The sequence below is a fragment of the Anolis carolinensis genome, chromosome 5 (assembly GCF_035594765.1).
Source record: "Anolis carolinensis isolate JA03-04 chromosome 5, rAnoCar3.1.pri, whole genome shotgun sequence".
In the NCBI taxonomy this organism is placed as follows: domain Eukaryota; kingdom Metazoa; phylum Chordata; class Lepidosauria; order Squamata; family Dactyloidae; genus Anolis; species Anolis carolinensis.
Genome location: NC_085845.1, coordinates 99,064,315 through 99,090,310, shown reverse-complemented (window position 1 = coordinate 99,090,310; position 25,996 = coordinate 99,064,315). Strand labels below are relative to the sequence as shown.

General features: G+C 38.0%; 2 protein-coding genes across 6 annotated transcripts in view; one reads left to right on the top strand and one right to left on the bottom strand.

Moving 5' to 3' along the window:
* Positions 1-25,996, top strand: part of cdpf1 (cysteine rich DPF motif domain containing 1) — a 48,783-nt gene that overhangs the window by 6,621 nt on the left and 16,166 nt on the right. For 2 of the 4 annotated variants that reach the window (XM_008111378.3, XM_062983601.1), the window contains exons 3-6: positions 424-535; positions 4,491-4,623; positions 7,565-7,623; positions 22,855-22,909. In XM_008111378.3, the coding sequence (XP_008109585.2) occupies positions 424-535; positions 4,491-4,623; positions 7,565-7,623; positions 22,855-22,909 (359 nt within the window). Of the gene's footprint in view, positions 1-423; positions 536-4,490; positions 4,624-7,564; positions 7,624-12,528; positions 13,099-17,365; positions 17,455-22,854; positions 22,910-25,996 lie in introns of those variants that run through there. The other 2 variants (XM_003221403.4, XM_008111377.3) reach the window with 2 other exon arrangements.
* The window catches only part of ppara (peroxisome proliferator activated receptor alpha), a 44,513-nt gene continuing 32,393 nt past the window's right edge, over positions 13,877-25,996 (bottom strand). Inside the window, exons 3-8 of one of the 2 annotated variants that reach the window (XM_062983597.1) lie at positions 23,272-23,520; positions 22,019-22,179; positions 20,516-20,654; positions 17,585-17,787; positions 16,009-16,456; positions 13,877-14,479 (exon numbers count right to left, since the gene is read on the bottom strand). In XM_062983597.1, the coding sequence (XP_062839667.1) occupies positions 14,232-14,479; positions 16,009-16,456; positions 17,585-17,787; positions 20,516-20,654; positions 22,019-22,179; positions 23,272-23,509 (1,437 nt within the window). In that variant the 5' untranslated portion in view covers positions 23,510-23,520 and the 3' untranslated portion in view covers positions 13,877-14,231. Of the gene's footprint in view, positions 14,480-16,008; positions 16,457-17,584; positions 17,788-20,515; positions 20,655-22,018; positions 22,180-23,271; positions 23,521-25,996 lie in introns of those variants that run through there. The other variant, XM_062983598.1, reaches the window with a different exon arrangement.

The window sequence follows — 25,996 nt, the reverse complement described above, 5'->3', positions numbered from 1 at the left end:
ATTGTCGGTTGGGTTCACAGTGCTTTCTGCAAGCATCAAAGGAGATCTGGCAGATTGTGTCTCCTGTTTGGCAACTTGGCCACTTCCATTTGCCCAGGTCTTCTTGACTTACATTATTTAGGTAAACATGGGTTGGGAGGGAAGGTTCAAGAGCTTTACTTTGATCTGGAGAGGGGGTTTGCAAAAGAGCCCATGGGGTGAAGGGGGTTGGTTTCATTTTTCTCCCAACAACAAACACCTTTCACCATCCTCGCTGTAGCCCTTCTGCCATTTGCTCCTTATAGCATGGTAAATCCTTATCAAATATTGGTTGCTGACCTGAGCTTTCAGATTAGTTATAGGAAGGAATTACTTAGCAATGGGAGCTGCATCTTGCAGATGCTACATCTTTAACGCATGGAACTGTTCTCCTGTTTCTTTCAGCCTCCTGGAAGAATGCTATGTCATGACAGATCCATTCACCTCTGACAAGGACAAATTCCTCATTCTTGGATCTCAGTGTAGTTTGTGTCACAAGTGTGTGTGCACTGGCACAGTGAGTATCAAGTGATGCATTTATATCTCTGTTGGCAGTGTCATAGGCATGACTTAGTGACAGAACATCAAGGTGGGTGAGAGAGTCCCCTTTTTGTCCACCCTTATATTACCTCTGCCTTTCATTCTCCGCATTCTGTGACATATTTTTAAAATATGGCCACCCACTTGCTGTTGGGATAATTTCAAAAAAGGAAAAAGCATTTCTTAAATAAAGGAGCAACAACAGCGGCAGCAGCAGTTCAGCAGATCAGAAGCTTCTTGTGTCAGGAGTAGAGTGAGTGAGCTTTAGCAATTCAAGAGCAGAATCAAGCTTTAAAAGTTATAGAAGACTTTATTCAAAGAACTCTATTTCTAGATAGGAAAGTAAAGTGGGGCCTAACTATCTATCGAACTGGAGAGACATCTTTTCTGTCCACACGCATGGGAGAAGAACAAAATGAAGGACTCAATGGTGCTCATAAAAAGAGGCATCCCTGAAAACTATCATTATGGTAGACCAATAGGAGGAGAGAATAGAGTGACACGCAGACAGAGAGGCCAATAGGGGAAGGTCTTTCCCTACCAGCTGACTCATCTGCCTAAATCCTTGATGAGGACTATAAACTTATGCAGGTTGTGGTTGAGTTTCAACACTTGAGACCTGTCAGATTAAACTAGTGGCCATTCTCCTGACACAAGCACAGACTGCTTTCAAGATCTATATCCTTGCCCTCTTTGCAGTTCACAAGCAGTCCAAAATTATAATAAAATATAGGGTCTCTTGGGATCTAAGACCTGAATCTTTCAAAACTCTGCAGCACAGCTCAGTAATCAGACAGCCCCACGTTTCATCTGATAGACATAGTGGAAAATGACTTCTTAAATTTACTCACTCGGGATTCCTTTGGCCCAAGAAATTTTTAAGTGACCCGGGTATATAAAATAGGCATACAAATCAAACATTTTGATGACAAATCTAGACTTGTTGAACAAGCTGATTTTCCTTTTTATGAAGTACAGCTGAAACATCTTCTGCAGAGTCATCTGTAAACACTTCATGAGAGATTAGTGTAAATGTCTAAATCAGCCACTAAGAGACATTCAGAAAACTTTTTGCCCAATTTTGAGGGATTCCAACTTTGATTTAAGGCCAACATGGGCAAGCTTCAGTCCTCCAGATATTTTGGACTTCAGCCTAACAGCCTATCGGAATGATGGGAGTTGAAGTCCAAAACACCTGGAATGCCAAGGTTTGCCCATGCTTGACTTAAGGGGACTCAATTTTGGGCTGAAACCCACAGTATAGGAAGCTGTGCCGGAGGAATGTTTCCAGGTCAACTGTTCATCTGGGCTGGACCAGCTTCTCTGAAACAGTGTGTACACTTCTTGAGAGCTCATAATAATACAGCTCAGCATACTAGATATATCCAGGAGATATTCTCTGCACAGAACATGGTGATAATTTTTCTAGCACGTGCTGATTTGAATTCTAACTGGCAATTCTTATAGCAAAATTAGCTTGTACACAAAACAGACATTTCATTCCTTTCATTCCTGTTCATGTACCTGTTAATCTAAATGCATATCTACACTGCAAATGCATATTGGTCTTTCACCACTTCAGTAACAGTGGCTACAGTTTGCAGATGATTTACTGGTAATCTGTAATGTCACTCTCCTTTGCTGTTGTTCCTCAGATTTTCTCCAGGAATAGGGATGACCACCACCAAAATTATTCCAATACACGTATATAATAAATTCCTAAAATTTGATCTAGTTCAGTTTCCATGACTGGCTCAGCAAAGCAGCAGCTGGTGCAAACATGTTCTAGCTGCTGGTTTTTGACATGCACAGAGGTTTCTGCATGAACAGAACCAGTGCAGAATTCCCCAAGTGAATTTCATTTGTACAAAACATTGCAAAATACTCAGGTAAATCTTGGAGTATGGTTTCAAAGTGTACCTGGGCTAGTCTGCTTGTCTTGTGTAGATCTTGTAGTTGTATGGGTGTTTCTTCATTTCTTTAGATGTTATTTGAAACGGCTAAAGCTGCCAACCATTGTGTCATTACAAATGGCCCCTGCTCAAAGGGCTATGGAAGAGGAGTACTTTTCCCAAGTTGTGCAACTGAGGCTCTTTCCTCATCACTCCCACACGCTGGGTATTCCATGCAGGGGTGTTGTCAGAAACCTGATTCATAGCACATTTTCCCCACCCATTTTGTGAAATGATGCTGATGCTTGGTTTGTTCTGTGGAAATGAAATGACAACCAGTTTTGACTTGTGCCAGGAATAAAGTCTGTTCTCTTTATTAGCCCTTGGCAGTGGAGCAAGTGTAAGATGGGTTATCAAAGCCTTGCATAAATTGTTGGAGTATGTGGTGGGTGAGGGCAGAAAAAGATTCCCAAAGAACCTGAGGAAGGGCTGTTTCACTCCTGCTTCTAAACTATGGCCGAGTGTCATCCACTGCTGGGTAAACTAAGCAGGCAAGGAAGGTAGCCACTCTCTTGTGGTGTTTGTGTACAGGATCATGTTACTCAAAGGTAGCCAGTGTTAGGATATCAAGGTTGCATTCAACTGTCATAGACCTTTACCCTACATATTTACAACACTCTGTTTTAAAAAGCCATAAAGCTTAGCATGTTTCCTTCTGTCTCTTGGCAGTGTGTTTCATAACTGTAAGGACAGTGTGTCTAGTTCTTCTGCTTTGTTAAATGGATTCTTGATCAGAGCTTGGAAAAGTTATTGTATGGGTAAATCTCCAATTGTCCAAAATCAGGCACAAATGCCCCTCATTCATGCTGTGCCATCCCAGTGTTCAACTACTGCACTTCTAAAATGTCTCAGATTCGCTGCCTTCCTTCCAAAAGAGAAAGGGAAGGAGTGGGATATTGCTTTTCCCAACAGGCTCAGGTAAAAGTGAACTGCTCATGCTTCTCCTGGCTTGTGTGTCCATTCTTACTAACAGCTTTTGCCATCTTAATCATACTCTGATAGTGTTCAGCCCCATATTACATCTTTTCATCTGTGAAATGTTGGAGAGAATGAACATTATCAGACCTCAGGAGCTCTTTGAACAATTCATATAATCTGAACTATAGACTGATACAGGCAATCCAAGACAGCCACAGTAGTTGTTACTTAGTTAGAAGTGACTGAATTTTCTACTCCTCTGTTTACCTTAACTACTAAAGTGATGGAAGCAAAACAGGCCAACAAACTTTCTCTTTTCCAGAGTTGGGCAACTCTGGGAGACAGAAAGAATGGTAGTATCTAAATAGGTTGATAGTTTCTTGTAAACTTCAATAGTTTGTAACATACAGGAATGATACAACCAGGCTCCCTATACAGAGTTTATTCCATTGGTGGCATGAGAGGAGGAAAACACAGTTCATGGCATGTTGTCTTTTTGTCAATTCAAAAGGGAAAGCCCCAAGCTTCTGTCTCCTCTCTCAACCCCAATTCTTTCTTGCCATGAGATTATAGAAGATACTTGACTATTTTAAATGGTCCAGGAGATGTTTGATGTAGTATCTGTGATTACTTGAGCTTGGACAATTACATCTTGTCTATAATCTGGCAAAATTAATAAGACATTCAATTGCTTTCAATTGCATGTGAAGTAAATTTACTTATGACTAACACATATTCACCTAAACTCAATTGTTCTTTCTGAGTACAGTAGAATTTATTTACTCATGTGACAATTCAACAATTGTCCAACAATTGATTCAGTAGGTCAGTACTAGTGGGTCTAAATAACAAGATTCTAGCCATTGAAAGCAGGTTGGATTTAAGTGATAAAATAAAACCATTATTGAATAGTGACAATGAGTGAACCATATTCTAGAATAGTCCTATTGAAATGAACGGGCATGAGTAATGAACAATGAAGTTTTGCTGATTTTGTTCTTAGTCTGACAAAATCTGAACCCAACTTGGTATTAATTTATTTTTATGTTTTTCTTTTTTCAGGACTGTAGCCTTTTCTATTCCAAGAGATTCTGCCTCCCCTGTGTTAACTTACACATACAGGAGTTTCCTTCGGAAATAAAGCAAGATTTGAAAAAGAAAACTCATTCCCCGTCTTCAAAAAAAAGAGATTCCGGCAAGTCAAAAAATATATAGGTTATTTGTGATTCATGTTTCAGAAGTGTGTGATTGATTTTTTAAAAAAAGAAAAAAATAAGAGTGGTAAAATAAATAAGTGAACTTACATACTGTCCTGTGCTCCTTGCTGGAAGGTTAAGAATAGATTTTGAGGCTCTGCCTAATTCATTATAGCTCAGATTGTTTCAGGGGAGCACGATTGACAGCCACACTGTTGCTAGTCTTGCTGATTGTCCTCCAGTAGAGCAGGAGACCTTTTCACCAATGCTAGAGTTATTCAGTTTCCAGACAGATTGATTTTATATATGAATGGTACAAGAGGAAGTGGAGGTGGGGAGCTGCCCGTCCTGTTCTTTACCTTGGCCCAGTGTTTCTCAAAGTGTGCTCCGCAGAGCCCTTGGGGCTCCATGAAGCATACTGAGGGGCTCCGTGGTTCCCTCCTCCTCCCTCCAAGCATTCCCCTCTCTCTTTCCTACTCCCCCTCCCCCTTCCTTGCCCCCAAAAGCCTTTTTTCCTTGCCACTCAGATCCTTTCCCCCTCGCCTTCCTTGCTTCAAAAACCCTATTTCCCTCTCTCCACTCAGGGGATGGTTTGTGTTTTTCCTGCATGGCAGAAGGGGTTTGGACTAAATGGCCATGGGGTCGTCCACTGACATTATGTTGGTTAAAAAGTTTGCCCATGCCTGATATTATATATAATATATAAACAGCTCCACAAGAAACTTTTGCTTCAAAAAGGGCTCCGTGGCTGAAAAAGTATGAGAACCCCTGCCTTGGCCAAACCCTGGGTTGACTGAAGTACCAAATAATGGATACTTGCCAGCAGATAGATAGAGAAAACGTGCATTAAGGGAAATGTACATTCTAAATGCTAGTATGCTCAAGCACGCTCTTGGGCTCATTTTTTTGTTTGAACAAGTAAAATCACAACTATGCAATTAAAATACTGGTAATGCTGAAAAGTCAGAGATGGGAAAGGTTTCTGAGCACAACTAGCATAATTCTGGATGCAGCATCATCAGCAATATTTTGAGTGGACGCTGCTGCAAAATAGACTCCAAAAGTGCCAGAAATCCTTCATTCCAGTAGGTTCACTATTACCCATGGTTTTGTGGAAACATATCCCCCACAGATAAAAAGGTTATACTGTACACTGGAGAAAGGCTTCCTGCAGTAAAATGTTGCTGTTGCTTTGACCTTGTTCTGGTAGAGCAATAGTGAGATGAAAACACAACTGTGAGCATAGAAAACAAGAGCCTCTGCTGTCTGTTGGGTTTTTCTGTGCAAAAAAAACCTATTCTGGATGCATCCAAGATTGAAATTTATCCTTGGGTGCAGTTTGAGGAGCCAATTAAATAGAATGACTTTTGTTGCAATCAGAATAGGATCTGGCCAGTAGTAGCACCTAGCAATGAAATAAAGGGAAACATTTTGCTGTGGTATTTGCAGTTATACAGCTATATTTTTAACAAAATTTTCACACAAAGAGGCAAGCTACAAAATAAACGCTTTGTTGGCTATGTTTTGGAAGGTTTTTTAAAATGTATGAAAGGTTATTAGTACTTGCATCCCCTTTTCTGGATTCAGCCTGTTAGTTTATTAAGCTAAAGAGAGAAATTAGAATAGCATTTTTTTTTAAAAAATCATATAATTTTCTCTTGTTACACAAGAGAGAGGCTTCGTATACTCATTAAAACTCTAAATTTTTAGAAAGAGTTTATTTTAAACTATTAAGGCAACAATTGGTGAAATTGTCTTTTTACATACAATCGTCAGTCTTACAAAAATATAAAGCACACATAGATTGTGACAAAATCCCAGCATATTCATTCAATACATTTATAGTGTTCACTCCTTTACTTTCTGAACCAGAAAAACAAACATCAAACCAAAATTTAGAAAAAATATAGTCAACTGGCATTTTTATTCTGGCATGGATAGAATGGATTCATTTGTTGATATTCTCAGTTTTCCTTTGCAAGCAACAAGAAGAAAAGATAAGCTGTTAGTTTTTCTTTAAAATCTCATCTTTCCTTAAATCAAATTACCTCTTTACATTTGAATATTAACTTCATATGGCTACTGCACTACAGCATTTAACCTGAGTTAAGTGTTTCTACACTGAAGACAAATTGGCTCCTCCTGTGTAAAGCTACATAGTAGGATACTGAATCTTCCTTCACCATCATCCCCTGTCCAAGCAGGAAGCTCTATCTCTTATAAATACAGGGAATGTAGATTCAGATTGTATAAAAAGAGTTGGCTTTCATTTTTACTTCCCGGAGGTGTGAGCAGAACATGACAGAGGTCTGCTCAACTAATGTTGCTAAGAATAAAACAGATTTTCTGTTAGTTACCATGTACATAATACATCAGAATGTATACCAAAATCCAGTTTAAGCAGGACAACTAAAATGTAAATGAAATACATGTTATAATACAGAAATACAGAAACAGGCAGTCCCCAAGTTATGAACAAGATAGGTTCTGTAAGTTCTTCTTGAATTTGTAAGTTGAAACGGGTACATTTTTAAAGTGTAACTACACACAAACACACAAGATTTGGATAGCATAAGAAAGTGTTAATATCCTTGTGGTGTTTGCTTTGCTTTCTGTGCCTGTTCAGAAGATTTCACCTCACTTTCTGTCCCGGTGATAATTGGATTTTGAAAAATATGGCTTGTGGAAACAACAGTTGGTGATAAAGCTTCAGTGGAGACCCCCTTTCCCCATGATAACTCTTTCAGGAATGAATTTCCCTTCTTGGAGTAGATTTCTTTGACTCCCAGCTGTCTCATTCTCATTCTATCTATGAGTCAGATGTTTGTAACTCAGAGACCGCCTGTATATAAAAGTACACCTCTTAGTGATTACAATAATCTTATATTTCTTGGTGTGGTTATGTCTTTCTTTTTTGGTAACATGAACATGAATCTGCAGATCACTCCAAAAAGCCAGTGGCAAGAAAGCGGAAGTCAGGAGAACTTAAAACCAAAAAGGTATTTGGGATAGTTTTTTTAATTACACAGCTGTCCCTGGGACAGTTCCCAGGGACTGGAAAACTAGAATGGTCTGGATTCACAATTTTAGAAATAACGTTTCAGAGTATTGTGTCTGGTTACCAAGATTTGAGGAATTGTTCATGTGGCTAACTAAAGCCAGAATCCTTTCTTCCACTACTATGAATGGTATATTTATTAAATATTCTTCCTATGAATGCTGTCAGAATATGCATTCCCCTTTTCTTTAATACCTTTTTGTTTTTATTAGCTGCAACATTTCCACATGTTTGCAGTACAGTTCTTAAAAAGCTGATGAAATATATGGAAGTGGAAAAGTTCTTTGCAGTAATACTAAGGTATGGGCATAATAACCAAAGGCACTTCATGCAGGTGTCATTTCCCCTTTGCAAGGAGCTCTGGTGTGGGCTGGTCCATGAGGTCATGAAAAGTAGGATGCAACTGAACCAATAAACAACAAAAATACAAGGGGGAAATAACACCTGCATGAAGTGTCTGTGGTTATTATTCTGCTAAATTAATCCCTTCGAGACATACATGTCAAATAACATGACTTATTACCTATCTCATGCCTGTAGCCTTTAGTGTGTGAAAACTGGGATATCTGAAATAAAACTATAATCACAGCCATAGTCTTATTTATGACATTTATGACTCTGCAGCTCAAAGTACATAATTTGTCAACAGCTGCACCGGTTTCCAGTGATGACACTATATACACTGATGATGATGTCTGTCACTGTTTTCTGAAGCACGAACATGAGTTTTTTCTCTTCCAATACTGAGGAACAGCTCTTGGGAAATATAAAATAAAGTCCTAAAGTAAGGTGCCCTAATAAAAGGTAAAGGTTTCCCCTGACATTAAGTCTAGTCATGTCTGACTCTGGGGGTTGGTGCTCATCTCCATTTCTAAGCTGAAGAGCCTGCGTTGTCCGTAGACACCTCCAAGGTCATGTGGCTGGTGCCCTAATAGAAATATATTTAAATGCAAACCAGCCTATACCTGTCACTAAGGGGAAGAAGAGGAGTCATGATAACTTTGCAAAAGGGACCAACTAAAAACAAATACAAGTACCCATTCTATTTCACTAGGCATTGAATGTGTGTTCTAAGTATCTTTTTTGGATATGGATTGATACATAAACTGCAGAATGCATGCCAGAAACATTTCAAGTTTTTTTTTTAGTCTTGAGATTTAACATGTTAATAGCATTCATAGTAACTACACAATACCTGGCAGCCATGAGCCAGCAACAGTTTTCAAACTAACATGTGACTGGATTAAAAGGGACTCTGGGTTACCTGATCCACCTTGGCATTTTAACAATAGTTGTTAAGGATATATGGCTTTAAAATGTCAATTAAATCCTCTATCATATTATGCAGAGTATTTGAACTATAGTTACACAAAACAGTTGCCAGTGAAAGCTGTTCTAATTGTCTCTTTCCTTTTAGCCTAATTCTCTGCTGCTTTCAATTTTGATCCAGTATATATTTAAAAAATGCTAGATGACATCCAGCAGACTGAAAAGAAAATCCATTAGAAAGCAATCTTCTAATACAGTTGACAGTACAGTACTAGTTTTTCAGATTAAGGGCTTTATTGTACAATACTCCTCTGCTTCAAAGGTGTTGTTTCTTAAAAAGCTATTGAATTGGGATTTCTTTCTTTCCTTGTGCACCTTGGGAACCTTTCTGGGATTACAGTGTTAATTTGTGCAAATATCATACAGAGCATCTTGTCCAAGACATTATCCCAGCCCTTCCCCTAGGTTTACAAACATACACAGACACTCCTTCCCCTCCCAATATATATGTCTCATTTTTAAAAAGGCCCATTTGCCTTGGAGGAGACTTCCTAATCAGGCTTTTCAGGCACATTTATTTGGTGGCAGAGGAAAGGCAGCAGCTACTGATCTAGCTGTCTGACCTATCCCCATGCCAGTGATTAGTTATGTCTGAAGGAAGAAATAGCAATAATGAGGCAGACGTGAAATAAATGCTTCAAAAATTATAAGGCTTTTTAGCTTTTCCTCTTATATTTCCAAAACAGAGGGTGAGGATGAGAATAGGGGTGTCAACACACCATGGCATTATAGTGCCGTAGCAAGAAAGACTCCAGAATGAGCCTAGAAAAGGCAGGGAGAGGGGCAGAAAGCAAGGTTTTGGCCTCTCTGGCAAGGAAAATGAAGAAAATAGGATTTTTTTCTGTAGAGGAAAAAGGTTTACATTTTTGCAGCCACTTTGCCAAATGAAAGGAAATCCCATTGAAATGTCTACTGATTTGCACCCCCACCCAAAGCACACTCAATGACCACTTAAAAATTAACATGAAAAACACCACTGAACTTTCACACAGGAAATCATAGCACAACAGAAAGGGAAAAGTGTGTGTGTTTTTAAAATGCTTTTCAAACACTGGCCACTTAGTTACAACTCAGTACTATTTTTACTTCCTGTAAATCAGTGGAAGAGTAAGAGCCAGGAATACAGCTATTTCACTCGTAGTATGAATCTCTCCCCTCCCCCATTAGATATTCCTTCTGTCCCCATATATCTAGTATTGCAGTAAGTGTTTAATATTCAGAGAGAGAGTATAGGCACCTCAAAAAAGGGGGTAGGCAAAGTTACAATTGATAGAAAAGTTCTAGGTTCAAATGATTTTAATGTTCCCCCTCTCTAGGTAACAGTAAAGGTTTCCCCTGATGTTAAATCCAGTCATGTCTGACTCTGGGGGTTGGTGCTCATCTCCATTTCTAAGCCAAAGAGCCGGCTTTGTCCGTAGACACCTCCAAGGTCATGTGACCGGCATGACTGCATGGAGCACCGTTACCTTCCCGCTGGAGCGGTACCTATTGATCTACTCACATTGGCATGTTTTCGAACTGCTAGGTTGGCAGAAGCTGGAGCAACAGCGGGCGCTCACTCTGCTCCTGGGATTTGAACCTGCGACCTTTTGGTCTGCAAGTTCAGCAGCTCAGTGCTTTAACACACTTCACCACCGGGGCTCCTCTCTACAATATACATATTTGAGACTGAAGAAAAACTTCATGGTGAACAAGATTGTTATTTGTCTTAGGGGCAAATAATAATGTGGCCCACCCCCACTGCCAGCTACTCTGCTAGCAAGACTGTGTGTTATAAGCAGGCTTCACCCTAGCATAATCCTACTGTTTCCCTGGCTATCTGGGGTACTATAGCATCAATTTCTTGCACATGGTTCTGTGTAGTGTTTTTAAAAATACAGTATGTGTATATTAACCTAACCTTTATTCTAGGCAAGAAGTTGAGTACAGACTGTTGCCACAAATACTACCTTCACCTCTGTGGAATCTCTTATGGCATAAGACATTTGTGGGAACATAGTTGAAAATTACTATATTGTCAGCTAAGATATATTTGTAGGATGTAGAAGTAGATTTCAATAAACCTGGATACAATCAGGGTTATAACCACTTACAGATACAACTGTACTCTCAGGTAAAAAAAAGATGAGGATAAACAGCCATAGAAAACATCTAAATACTTTTGTCTTCCAGATGTGCTTTGTCAATAAGCAAAATGTTTGGGAGGCGAGCCATAATTGCTTAGAAGGATACACAGGCCTGCACCCTATCCAAAAGTGTCCTAGCAATTCAGGGGCCCTCTCTTTGACCCCGTTACATTACGAAACAATAATCAGCCATAAAGCTATAAGGTACAGAGAATCATAGGTTTACAAAGGAGCGACTAAGTAACATGGATGAAAAGGTGCAAACACAAAAGGATACTTTTAAAGCTACTCAGTAAATACATTTATTTCAACTTGCATAACTAACATCAGAGCGACAGCTGTTTCTCGTTCACTTCGGCTTGCCATCCCAAGCCTTTCAATAGTTAAATAATAGATTTCTGGAACAATTTACAGTTTAAATTTTTTATAATTGGTTGAGGTAGCTGATTTCATCTTTTGAGAAACAAACTTTCCCCCCAATTACTGAATTATTGCCCCAGTCCTGAGTATTCTGATTAATAGTGCAAGTACCTTTTAGACAGTGCTTCTACTGAAATCAATTAACATGTACCTGAAGTTTCTGCAAGCTCTCCTCACTCCATTCTGTACTTCTTATTCTTACTTGAAATTGTGAAGAGCTTAACTTGGCTGAAATCTACAAGGTGTACATATTACTTTAGACTATATTAGAATAGATTATAAACAAGGCCACTGTAGGTAAGAGCACACAGTGAAATGCAAGTAATATTAAAGCAAGTGGTCAGTTAAAACAATATTAATACAATATGACCCCTGTATCCATGGGAAATAGGCACTGACTGATACAGTTTTGCACAACTACACTTTGTAAATAACACATTGTAATACCATTTTTGTTCCTGGGTTTTAAATGTTATTTTCCATTTGGTTATATCATAAAAATATGGGGGGGGGAGTTTATTAAACTGCAAAAACTTTGTTTTTGCGGAACATTCTGCAGCACATTTTGATCTAGGTTTTCAATAAATAAACTTGAGTCTCAACTAATTCAACATAGTTTGTGGCAGCCACAAAAATGAAATTTCTGGAGTAGAACAATTATTTCCAAAGTCAATACTTCACAATTATACAGGAAATAACACTTTCATACCAGGAACAGAATATCTTTTGAAATTTTGTTACATAGTGTTAATAGTAAACCCTATTGAAACGAAAGGCTTCTGTCCTAAGAATAACATAGTCACACTGGTGGACCTAGAAAATGCCTAGAAGGGTATATTTTGTTGGATATTGATAAATGAAACCTTGGATACTGGTCCCACATATGGGAAGGTCATATTGTATATCAATCTTTAAAAGCAATGTAGTGTGAAATATATGAAACAAAATTTCTTCTCTCCTTTTCTGCACAGAAATGGTCTTTTGAGCATCTTGAGTCAACAGTTTTCACAATAAACCTCTATGAAGTTTGTGTGAACCACATTAATGCAACAAGAGAGTTTTTGACCTGTCAGAAAATAATGGCAACTAGCAGTTAGTGCTTAAGATTCTCTGCAAGAAACACAGCTCCAGGTTCTGAAGCAGCTTTGCTTTCCAATATATAATGGCCTTTTGTGATAACTTGCATCAATGCTGGAGATCCAATTTGCTAACTGACAGTAACAGAAAAATTGGACTGCTGCTCAATTTTAACAACAATCCCAACATTCAAGTATCATTGCTGTTACCATAAAGCAAAGCTATTTACTGTATTGGAAAGATATCGACCACGCCAGCTTCTGTTCCTCACCTATGTGCAAACTGTATAGAAGCAATATTCACCGAATTACTGTGATAAAACATTGTTACTATGTCCGATTTGATTTATCACAACATAATGGATTAAAATGAAACATTCATACAGCCAGATTTACTGTATTTTAGGAATGCAAAGAGGAAGAGCCAGGATACAACAAATTAGTTAGGCATGGCCACAAATGTTTAGATTATATATATATATATAAGATATATATATATCTTGCATGGATCCCTATATCTTGTATGGAATGCCAATTTTAAAAATAAGCTCTATATTGTATGTCATGCAAAGGAAACATTTACTCTTTCAAAAAAAATCAGTTTCTACTGGTCAACCAAAACTCTTAAGATCTTGAACAGTATCTGTCATATGAAACTCATCTTACACAAGGCCTCTGAGTTCTGTTAACTTCCTCCCAAATAATAGTACTATGTAACACAATTTTTGTTCCTGGGTTATAAATGTCATTTCCTAATTGGTTCTGTTATAAAAACAGACGCTTGTGGGACGTCCTGCCATATATTTTGCTGTATCTCATTTTGCTGATTCTCAACCAATTCAATATAGTTTGTGGCTGCCAGTTTCTGGAGTATAACAACTACTTTCAAAGTAAGTACCATACAGTTAAACAGGAAGTAACACTTTCAAACCAGGAACACAACATTTTTTCAAATTTTGTTACATAGTATAATACTTAAGATTTTAGCATCACCAGGAAGACACATTATTTTTGTGAACACCAATTTAATACCAAATCTGCATGTTTCTAAGAAAGGTAGTAATGTTGTTGCTGCATGCTATATACACCACGTGGCTCAAGGATACTTGTAGAGAAACAAGAATAAAGGATACATTTTTCCTTGTATCCTGGCCCAACCTACTAGTTTCATAGCAGGAACAGAAAGAAAGAAAGACAGAAAGAAAGACAGAAAGAAAGACAGAGGGAGGGAAGGAGGGAAGGAAGGAAGGAAGGAAAGAGAAAGAAAGGAAGGAAGGAAGGAAGGAAAGAAAGACGGCAAGTTTTAAAATGGAGAAACATCAGAAGCCATATTTTTAGAAAATTCATATGTGGCATGATTAAATTCCCATTGCTGCCCAAAGTTCAAGTCAATCACAGTCTATTATCATATTTATATGTACTTTTAAAAAGTATTTAAAAATATACCCTGACAAGAGAAATGTGATAGTCCAATTACGTACACTTCAGCTTCACTGGTGCTTTAAGATTAGTGCAGCAGGGAAAATTGTGCAAAGTAATTAGCTCCCATCTATTAGTATTGCTATTTTCTTTACATATCATACAAATCTAGAAAAACCTTAATACATATCTCTATAAATTTCCTGTAATAAAGGATGCAAGTGTGCATCAGATTCAGTCTTTTTGATGATCTGAACAAGCTGAGCATGCTCTGTGACGAGCTGTCGGAGGTCTGCCATTTTTTGTAGAAGTTTTGGAAAGAGGAAGATGTCATCAGGATGGTTGTTTTGCAAATGAAGTTTTAGTACATGCACAATGCTCTCCTGCATCTTCTCAATGTGTCTTATGTTCACAAGGCCAGGACGATCTGTTCTCAAAAACAATAATAGATATTATGTAATCGATAACAGTTACTACGTGGCATGAATTTATCAGTGCTTAAGAGCTTAAGGAAAACCCTTGTTTTAACTACCTGTACTTGTTTTATTAGTTTAAATCAGTGGTTCTCAACCTATGGGTCCCCAGGTGTTTTGGCCTACAACTCCCAGAAATCCCAGCCAGTTTACCAGCTGTTAGGATTTCTGGGAGTTGAAGGCCAAAACATCTGGGGACCCACAGGTTGAGAACCACTGGTTTAAATGATTGTGAGCATGAGCCAGGCTCCCAGAACAATTAACAGGTATTGAATTCTGTGAAATAATTTTCACTTATAATGGTATCTGACTGAACTTCTTTTGTAGTTGTCACTGCTGTTTAAAGTAGTCATTACATGACTGCTCTCTTAACATTTTAATTCATTTCAAGGTATTCAGTCAAGTTGTGAAATCATAATTCTACACAATTTCTCAATTGCAATATTGTGGAGGTGCAATGGGTTAAACCCTTGTGCTGCTGAACTGCTGGCCTGAAGGTTGGCAGTTTGAATCTGAGGGACAGAGCGAGCTTCTGCTATTAGCCCTAGCTCCTGGCAACCTAGCAGTTTGAAAACATGCAAATGTGAGTAGACAAACAGGTACCGCTTCGGCAGGAAAGGCATAAAGACGCTCCTAGCAGTGATGCCGGTTACACAACGAGGCGGTGACAACGTAGGCTCCTTGGCTTGGAAATGGAGAAGAGCACCTCTGTCCCCCCGAGCCAGAGATGAGCACCACCTCCAAAGCCGGAAATGAAAGGAGAAGCCTTTACCTTTGTCTGTATATGTGTGTCTCATTGTATTATAACAAGGCATTGAATGTTTGCCTGCATCTGTTTATACTGTAATCCACGGAGAGTCCCACGGGGAGAAGGGCAGAATATAAATAAAGTGTTATTATATGTTATTATTACTTCAAAGCAAATGTTCCATAATTTACTTTCACAGAAATATTTATTCTCCCATATTATATTGGAAGAGCTGATATGGTGAAGTTTTAACAATGCTATACAGTTTAAATAAAAACTCAGAAGGAACCTGAGATCAGGACAAATGTGCAGCAGCTTTTAATATTTTTTGTCAACAGCTTTCACTTTCACTTATTATTACTGTTATTCTTTTTGTGATTTTTTTCCATTCTAAACCAACTCCAACAAAAACCATGGGGAAGTATTATAAGTAGAAAAATAGATAAAATGCATGCTATGATTATGAAAGATAGAAATAAATTATTAGAAAATGTGTAGAAAACTATCAGAAATATTCTATTTTTTTCTAGCTTTTGTTTGAAACTTCCCCAAATTCCTATTTGTTCTTATGCCATCTTTGTTTACATTAAGTTATTATTTGGTGACAATTAAATACTTTGGGTAGTTCTGAAAAATTGTGGGAGACAAACATTCAAAACACTTTATCAGAAGAAAGCCATAAGCCAAAAATAGACTGTTGTTTAAGACAATAGATCGTTATTTCTTAGGTCTTACCTCCACAACAAATTGTAGCAGCCACAAAAAGAGAGATGTCACTATCATCTAGCTCCAATGCGTTGAATTTCATTGCAAAATCAAACTTCGGTTCCATGATATCACAAAATGGCTTCCTTAAACTTTTAAGGAATTCTCGAGTTATAAAACCATTTCCATAGGCTACTAACATGCCATCTTTGTTCATCACAGAGGCCAGCATGGCAAAAATTGCTTCATATACCCCATATTTGAGTAGAGTCACTTGGTCATTTAAGTCTAGGCTGGAGAAGCCAGGGATAGATTTGGCAAATTCTGTAAGTTCTGTTACAGCCTCGACTGAGGTGCACTGGCAGCAGTGGAAGATTCGAACTTCAGCCTCTTTGTTCTGTATCCCATTGGCTACCAGTTTGGCCACCAGTGTCTTCTCTGCCATACACAAGGTATCCATATCATGTATAACAAATGGCTACAAAAAGACAATAGTAAGTAATTATTCTAACAATATCCATATAATATATCAAACCCCACCTTGAAAACTTCTACAGTATTTGAATTCAAGTCAGTTTTACTACTTTATAAGATGGACATTTTTCGCATAATTACTTCAAAAATATTTAACATTCTATGATTCTATAGGTGTCAAATTTGTGGCTCTCCAGGTGGTTTGGACATCACCTCCCAGAATTCCTGGCCATTGGATAAGCTGGCTAGGGCTTCTGGGAGTTTAAACCAGTGGTTCCCAAACTTATTTGGCCTACCGCCCCCTTTCCAGAAAAAATATTACTCAGCACTCCCTGGAAATTATTTTTTTTAATTTTAATAGCAATTAAACAGAAAGATATATGTATTAATGTTTCTACCTTTTTTGTAAAATATAGTAAAGAAAGGTGTAAATTAGAAACATTGAAGTTTGAAATTATGAAACTATTTTTTGAACTCAGAATAGAAAGGTAATACAGTTATTCATCGCCCCCAAATGCACCTGTGGCCATCACCGCCCCCCTGGATCGCTGCAGCGCCCACCAGGGAGCGGTAGTGCCCACTTTGGGAATCACTGGTTTAAACAATTTCACAATTTAATTAATAACACAACATGTACTTCATTCTTTGAAAGCAGTGTCATCTTTTTTTTTTTAAAGCAATGTCAAACAAGCCAAATCATAAGCTGTGGGTCAGATAACTAGAACACCATGCTTTACCAAGTTTCAGTCCCCGGGAAAGCTTTTCACATTATGTGATCACAAATATTATGTCTTCACTGATCAAGTTTTAAATTATCCAGGTCACATTATTATTAAGTGTGAATTTATACCACTGTATTGTATAGTGTAAATGTTATTGTACTTAAATATGTTTTATTATTACTATTTTGTAGGATACCCTGTTAATTTATTGAAGAGTAGAAGATAACTCCTTAAAAAGAGAATAGAAGATACCTCCTTAATAAAAATATTAAAAACATAATCATGGTGGTTGCTTGATTAAAATATCTGATTATATGGGATTACTAAATTAATCAATTATTCTCATTATTATAAGGTCACATATGCTTAGTTCACGTTTTAAAACATTTCAGTCAGTCTATGATACTTACTGGATTATTACTGGTTTTCCCCGCAAGTATGAGTCTAGCTTTGACTTTGTTCATATTAAAGTTTTTCAAATACGCTTCATAAATTCTTTTGGCAAGTGATTTAAGATCTGCAACTTCAGAATTTTCTCTACAGTGTTCACCAATTAGAACTTCAGCCTTCAACTTTGCCTTCTCTGATCTTGGCATCCGACCAAATCGAATTGCTGAGGGAAAAACATGCATTTCAAGTGGAACAACAACACACATAACCTGACCTTACACATCACCATGCAAATATATCAGATTCCAGCAACAATATCATTACAATTAGATCAACCCAATACTACAGAAAGTCCCAAACTAAGACCTTCTCTGTATGTGGATTCTCATACTCATTGGTAAATTCAAAATGCTCAGTTTATGGTCCTTGCCTTCATTTGAGGGGCTAATCCTTAAAATGGCTTCTACCATTCCATCTGTACTATTCACCCATTCCCTGGATTTAAAGCAGGGATGGAAAAAGTGATATCCTGAAACCATACGTAGTTAGGGTTGCAATATCACCTGAATAGATGGGTTTTATCCGGAATCTAGGCATGCTATCAGATCCCAAGATTTCATTTTAAAAAAAAATCTCTAGTTTTTATGGAAGCCAAGATATAGGGCAAAATATAGAGAAACTCTGCTGTCAAATTATTCTTCAGGGACTTAAAAAGAATGGTTCATTATGATGATGTGAACTGAGGTGTGGGAGGGAGTAGGAAAGACAGGAAAATGAACAGTGCACAAGAAGCTCGCAAAAGGTTTATTGTAAGAGGGATGAGGTAAGGGAGGGAGTAGGAGGGATAGGAGAAGAAGCAGAGCAAGCAGCAGTAAACAAAAAACAAGACAGTGGCTCACATGGTGACACAAGGTTAAAAAAGCTTCCAAGAGAGGCCGCTCATGTTTTAAATACGGTGAAAAGTCATATGCATTATCCAATGTTTGATAAATATTATTTAAAATCTAGCAGTGGATTTGGATGGTCTCAGAAGGAGAAGACTGGTCCCTGACTTTCTGCAGTTGCCAAATACTGATTTAAAAGTACTTATTGGAAGTAGCATCAGTTTTCTAGCCTTCTGTCACCATGCTTAGTGACACATTTATATGTGAGACCCCATGAATTGCACAACAAATTGTGCCTAAGTTCAGTGAAGAAAAAGAAGAGAACATGCATGCAGAAGAAATATTGCAATTGCAGAGTCAGGAGGAAAAGGGAGGAAAATACAGCTGCTCCTGGGAAATCTATGGGCCATAGCAAGACAAAGATGGGAATAATATTGTGGTGCAAAGAGATATTGAATAAGGAAAATAACTCAGAAGTGAAGGTACAAAGATATTTGATGTGATCTGGATGGTGCTGTGAGATGAGCCAGAAAAAAAGAGCAACACCATTAGGCCTCCAGGGAAACCTGGTTTTAGTTAAGAGACAAGAGATGGGTGCAATTTACAGAGACAGATTAACCCACCATATTATTTTTTTTAAAATGAGATCTCAAATTAAGTCTTTCTATTTAGACTTCAATTAAGAAAATACAGAATGCAGCATAGAAAGCAGTTAAAAGAACATGTTCACACAAACATGATATTTTTCTCAGAATTTCATAGAAGTGACTGTGAATTGAGGCTGATACAGTGTTCACTCCACACTTGCATGCTGAACTTTTTTTGATTTGATTATTTGTAGACTGCTGTATTCGTCACCATCCCTGCTATTCTCCTATATGTGACTTAAAAATATGTTCTCTCTTGGCAATTGTAGGTCCCTCTAACATAGTTCCATCGTCAACTTTCACTGGATGTTGACCACAGAATCATGCTGGAGGGCGTACACATGTCTAGAATAATGTCCTCTCTAGAAAAAAAAAATAGTGCACCTATTATCATGTTTTTATCATGGGGGTCCTGTGCCCCTAGAGTCCGCAAATGTGGAGGAAAAACTGTATTAGAATAATAGAATCATAGAATTATAGCATTGGAAGAGACCTCATGGGCCATCCAGTCCAACCCCCTGCCAAGAAGCAGGAAGATGGCATTCAAAGCACCCCCGACAGATGGCCAAACTAGAATGTGGTAAAGTGTAGCACAGTACTGCTCCTCTCTAAATAGAATCCCATCCTGATCTCACAAACTTGTAACATTTTTAAACATGTCACTTTACTCAGAATTTTAATAATTAGTCTGAGAAGCTACCAGTGAAATCAACTAGGGACTTCATCACATTGATGAGGGAACGCGGGGGGATTCACCAAACTCTGTGACAAATCCACGGGGTAGTGGGACAATCCCATCGCCCCATGCCCTGCCTTGCCCGCAGTGAAGCTTTCCTCATCACCCCCCCCCCCCCCACGCTGGCCCCATTGCTCTCTACGGAACACAGAAAACTTTCTGTGTTCTGGGAAAAGCGTCGTAGGACGCTTGCACCACAGTTCATCTATGGAGCCCTGCCGGAAATGAGTGTGCATTGTGTAATGGGCAGCACAGAGCTCCGTAGAAGTGTGCTGCAAGCATCCTACAATGCTTGTGAAGACCTGTGTGATGAAGTAATAAAACAGGATCTAAGAGTGCTGTTGCCACTTAAAAGACCTGAAGCACTGAAAAAGATTTGTCTAAGTGTTTACTGCAGTACTATTAAGCAAGTACTAAATGAATTCTTATGCTCTGCTTACATAAACCCTTGCACAAGCAGATGAACCACCCTTGGATTTAGTTCCGGTTTCAGACACAAAGTGTAAAACAATCATTGTATGAACAGAATATGTATTCTACATATGGATTAACAGCATTTCGTTTCAGCAGGTATTTAAATAGCTTTGCACACTTGCTTAAGCGACAAATAATGATCTGTGGTTAGCCATTTTCAGTCTGGATCATGATTAAGGTAAAATAAAAATTATGGCCACTCTTACCTACCATTATGAGACATTCCTACTGAAATGCATTTTTGAAAACGGCAGTATTGGCATTTATTGCGATTTTTTTTCTGAATCTTGCAATTGCGGTCACAATTATCATAGATAAGTTTTAATCGGATTGTCCGCCTAAAAAAACCCTGTGAACAATTGAAGAAAGAACACATTAGATACACTGATGTTTATTGAAGGTTCGTTTCACATTTAAGGCCACAATTCTAAAAGTTCTTACTAGGAATTATGTCCTCCTAAGAGAGTTTACTTCCAAGCAAACATGCCTGGCATTGTGCTACACTTGCTCTCCTTCTTTTATTTTCTACTCAACTTTCTGTAGAAGTAACAGTAGACAAATATTATACAAATATTTCCTTGATCTGAAAAGTACAGTAGACTCTCAGTTAACTGGAACACAAGCGACCAGAACTCTGAGGCAACCAGCAAAAAAATCAAAGAAATAACACTGCATCCACAAAGCTGTTTTTATAATATAGCAAAACTGTGTTAAATCAAGTAAAATTTGTCATAACTTGCTTTTAATTACTGTATTTCAATATTAATATCAAGTGAATACAGTTTGTGGTATGGTATAGTATGGGGTATACTTTTTATACATTTTTACCTATGTTTAATAGTTTAATAGTAACTCTCAAGCAAACAGAAAATAAATTTATCCAACACTACCAATCCCCATGGGTGACGGTTAATTGCGGGTATACTGTATATTCCTCTATTATTATTATTATTATTATTATTATTATTATTATTATTATTATTATTATGTCTATTTATATCCTGCTTTTTCTCTCCATACATAGAAGCAAAGCAGCTCACAACTAAAGCACTGCAATACAACTGAAATATACAAATATACAAGTATTAAAACAGCATTAAACATCATTAAAAGCATATAAAATCGCAACAGCCCCTAACGATCTTAAAAAATATGTTTGAAACATAGATCCACACACAATGATACTGTAATTTCACACTGCATGTTCGTGAAATATAACAATAATTCCCTGCTTCATTCCAAAATGGGGACCTTTCTGTCTGACCTGGACACCAGACAGTGGAAGCTCAGAATCACTGAGGGGATGATTTCTACCTTTCCCCACTAGTTCCAAACATAGAACTGAGAAAGAAGAGGAAGGGCTTGTTGTAACCCAATGATTACCATTACTTTTTTTTTTCTGTGAAGGGAAATATTCGGGTGCTTTACTGATAGGAAGCAGAGACATTTTGTGCACCACTGCTGCTCCTGACTTGCACAATAATTGGATGATTTGAACCATTTCACTAATGAGATTATAGATTTCAGGACCTGCAACAAGGATGGCAAATGTCTGTTCCCTAAAGCACTCCCAATTAATATATTTCTGCCAAAAAGACTTAATTCTAGTTATTTTTCACAATTTTTGCCTATTCTTAATTTCATTTTATTTTTTACAAAGCACTGGACTATCATTCTGTAATATTTTTAAACATTAAATAGTGTGGGCAGTACCTTACAACCTTCACAAGCATGAACTCCATAATGATATCCTGAAGCTTTATCTCCACATATTCTACATTCAATGTTTAATGCCGTACCGGATGTTTCATCTTTGCTGCTTGGGACAGTGGTAAGATTCACTGATGAAGGACTTGATGCTGGTGAGAGTGAGTCTGAATATTAAGAAAAGAAAAGGGAATGCTAGAAACATTTGACCATAATGACCATCATATACCAATCCTCCTAGAGTCTAGCTGAAGAGTGCTGGTGAGTAAGCTTTGGTGCAGCTTCCTTGTGCTGGGAAGGGTCAGCTTTGGGATGGACTGAAAGAGGGGCTGCAGTAGGTTCCAGAGGAGAGCCTCTCGATCAGGAGCAATGTTAATCTCCAGAGTGAAAATGGAGTCAATGCCAAGATGGAGATAATGCATAGAACTGTTAATCGTACTATCTCATGTCCCTGGCCCATCAAACTGTGAACACAAACTTCTATAGTTAGATCCCAAAGAGGACCAAGCTGAACATGAATGGTGCATGCTAGATCAGGGTCAAGGCATTAATCTTGATGGGGACCTGGATGGGGTGTGCAGTAGGGGCCTTCAGAAGGATGACACTTTACTATGATAGATTCAGAATCATTGACAGCTTTTCTGTCAATGGATGGGTGTTGTGAATTTTGCCCTCTGAATCTTGTGGAAGTGGAGACTTGTTGGGCTAGGGTGTAGACAACACTAAGCAAGACAACCATGGACAATCTACCCGCACCTGTATGACAGTGCATTGAAGGGGTCAGAGAAATGGGAAGTAATTGTGTTTTATCTCTTTTCTCTCTGTGTTTTTCTTTTTTGTAGGCCTTCATAGGTGGCTCCGGAGTCAAACCGCCAGGGGTAGGGAGTTTCTTTGGAGGTAACACCTCTGTCTGTACTTTCCTTTCCAAACTTTACTGGCTGGGGTTCTGAGGAGCATAAGGTTCTGTACACTTAGGTTTTGAGCGTGTTGGGTGAGCCATGATCTGGAATTGTCAACAGATGGAGCTGAAGTCGATGGCAATTCAACAGTAAATATATATTCTAAAGAAACACACAAATTATCACAAACTGCAGAGCAGTTTTTAATTAAGAATACATGCAGTTATTTCCAATTGGATCCAAGAAACAAACGCTCTGCTCTAATTTTCATGTAAACAGTACAGAAACTGAAACATTTAATATTTGTCATCCATAAGAATCACCGTTCTTTAAATCCATTGTAGATGACATAATTCTTACCTGTAATAATTGATCCATCAGACCCAGGTCCATTTTCCAATGACTGGAAGTCTGTTACACTTAATGCTCCTGAGCTATCACCACTTATAGACTGTGAGAGTTCTTTTATACTCTCCATATCTTGCAAAAAATCTTCAGATAAAGGACTGCCAATGTCCTCCTCTTTTAGGGAAATAAGGGGACAAAGCTGACTTTCTGTGTCCATCATTTTGATGAGGGGAATTATGCCAGTTAGCATTTATTAGCTGTCTGAAAGTAAAAAAAAAAAGTACATGAGCAAAATACATGTGTGTCTATTTGTTTATTTACAATTATTTGACCAGGAAGAACAAAAGATGCCACTATGACCTGACCAAGCATGGTTTGTGTGAAGGCATTATTTATATAAACCAGAACCCATGCATCAATGATATGTTTGTATTACAGAAATAGAAGTAAAGATCTATATGAAGAAAACACATTTTTTGTCAATGGCTTGAAAAAAGTATAATCAAAATGAAAGAATGGCACAGCCAAAATTTGGTGTGCAACTTCCAAATGTGAATCAGCACCTCCATTTGAATGTAATGGCAGAAGTATAACATGAATTGGGATTGGATCTATAGGTCTAGGATATTTTTCTTTATGTCTGGACTTCTGGTCAGACCCAGAACTCCCTACCAGTGGAGAAAAAAAATCTGAGCCAGACCAAATATACCAACTAGCTACTGACACTGATAAAGGATACTGACAAAGGATTACCTAAAGCAGTGACACTTCAGCTAATTCTAAAGTGCTATGCAGAAAAAGAAAATGATAAACCACTCCTGAATGCCTTACATTGGAAACCCTTTGATAAAATAATCAAAATGGTACAAGTTACAATGTTGGAAGATGACCGCATTTTACACTGTCGTGTTATTTATGCCAATAAAGTCTTACTGGATAAAAAAAAGATCTCCCAAAAATTTGGGCAACATATCCTAGGACTGAACTCAGCCCCAAAGGACCTCATGGGTAAACAGGGTAAAATTAATCTGCAGCACTTTCTGAGTTCAACCCTCCAAGAAGAACTGAAAATACTGCAAAACCATGCCCCCAGAGGAGGAGCCCAGAAGTATACTATGGTCAACGGTACTGAAATCTACCGGGAAATCCAGCAAATCCAACAGGGACACACTTGCCTTGTCCAGTTCCCAGGACAGGTCATCCATCAAGGCAACCAAAGCTATAGCTGTGCCATAATAAGGCTTTAATCAGATTGAAATGGATCTTGATAATCCATTTCATCCAGGAATTCCTGGAGCTGGGAAGCCATTGCACACCCTTAAAACCTTGTTCAGGAAAGGAATATTGGCTTATCTTTCTCTAACATGGTGGGGTTCTGGGGGGTCCCCCCTAAATAGGCAGAATGGAAAGCTGCCTAAAAGAGGCTGTGTTGAGGTAAAGCAGTGAGGTATTCACCGCTTTACTTACCCATTGGTTCAGTCTCCCTAGAGTCCACTACACATATGGTGAGCCTTTCATCTCCAAAGATCCTCTATACATCCTCAGGTTGCACAAATCACTAGCTATTCAATAATTTGGTTTTTATTGTCCACAAATATATTTTACACTCATTTTTGACTGCAATATGCACACCCATTCCAAGTTTAGCCACTTATTTAAACAAAAACCATCACAGTCAATATGGTTAGCATTTGATGGTAAATAATTATAATTCTGCAACCAACAACTGCATACAGCAGTAGCTCTGAGGTTTGCTTCAATTAATCAGTATGGAGATTTATTTTGCTAGACTAGTGTTCTTAAAATCATTTTCAGTGTAAATTTGTACAAAACTATTTATGTGTTTTGTATTAGGAACTCCTGCACATCTGCTGCAGAAGTTTAAAAGCATCTCTGGCATGTTTTGTTCACACAAGACATTACTTCACCAGGGCTTCAGATTCCCTGCTGCTTTAATTCAGGGGATCTTAATTTTTTTTTTTTTTTTTTTTTGCATATCCCTTTGCCAGTCAAGTGAAAACTATGGACCCCTTCTCAGAATGTAGTAGTAGATAGTTTTAAGACACTGAGCACCAACATTTTCAACATTTATAACTTGTGCTGACGCTGTGATTTATCATTGCAAAATGGTGCCCCTGTATCTCAAAAATCAAAGACATTATTCAGGAGATCTTTTGTTTGTTACCTATTCTGTGTTGCCAGGGAGTTGGCTAACTATACAACACAATGGTTTGTACACAGCAGGACTGTAATCAGGTTTTGGGTCTATGTCAAAGTATGGATGAGATATGCAACAACTTTGATGTGATATGAAATGAATACTACTGTAATTTATTGCTTATATTCATAAGTGAAGGAAATGCTTGATTTCAATTGGAGGTCAGAAAAAAATATTTATTTATACCCCGCTCTTCTCACACCAAAGGAGACTCAAAGCGGCTAACAGATTATGGCAAAATTCAATGCCACATTATACAAACAAATCATAAATACAAACATCTCAAATTATAAAACAGTTAAAACATATAAATACAATAAAACTGATTAAAACATAGTGCCGAGTCCCACAGATGTAAAGATAATATGTTGATTTTTTTAAGCTCATATTTAAGCTCACAGGCCCCCTAAAATCTTTTCATGTACCCCCATGAAGCCCATGGACCCTTGGTTTAAAAATCCTCTATTCTAATGAGATCAGCTGTATAACCTTGAATATAGCAAAGCACTCTTCTACTGC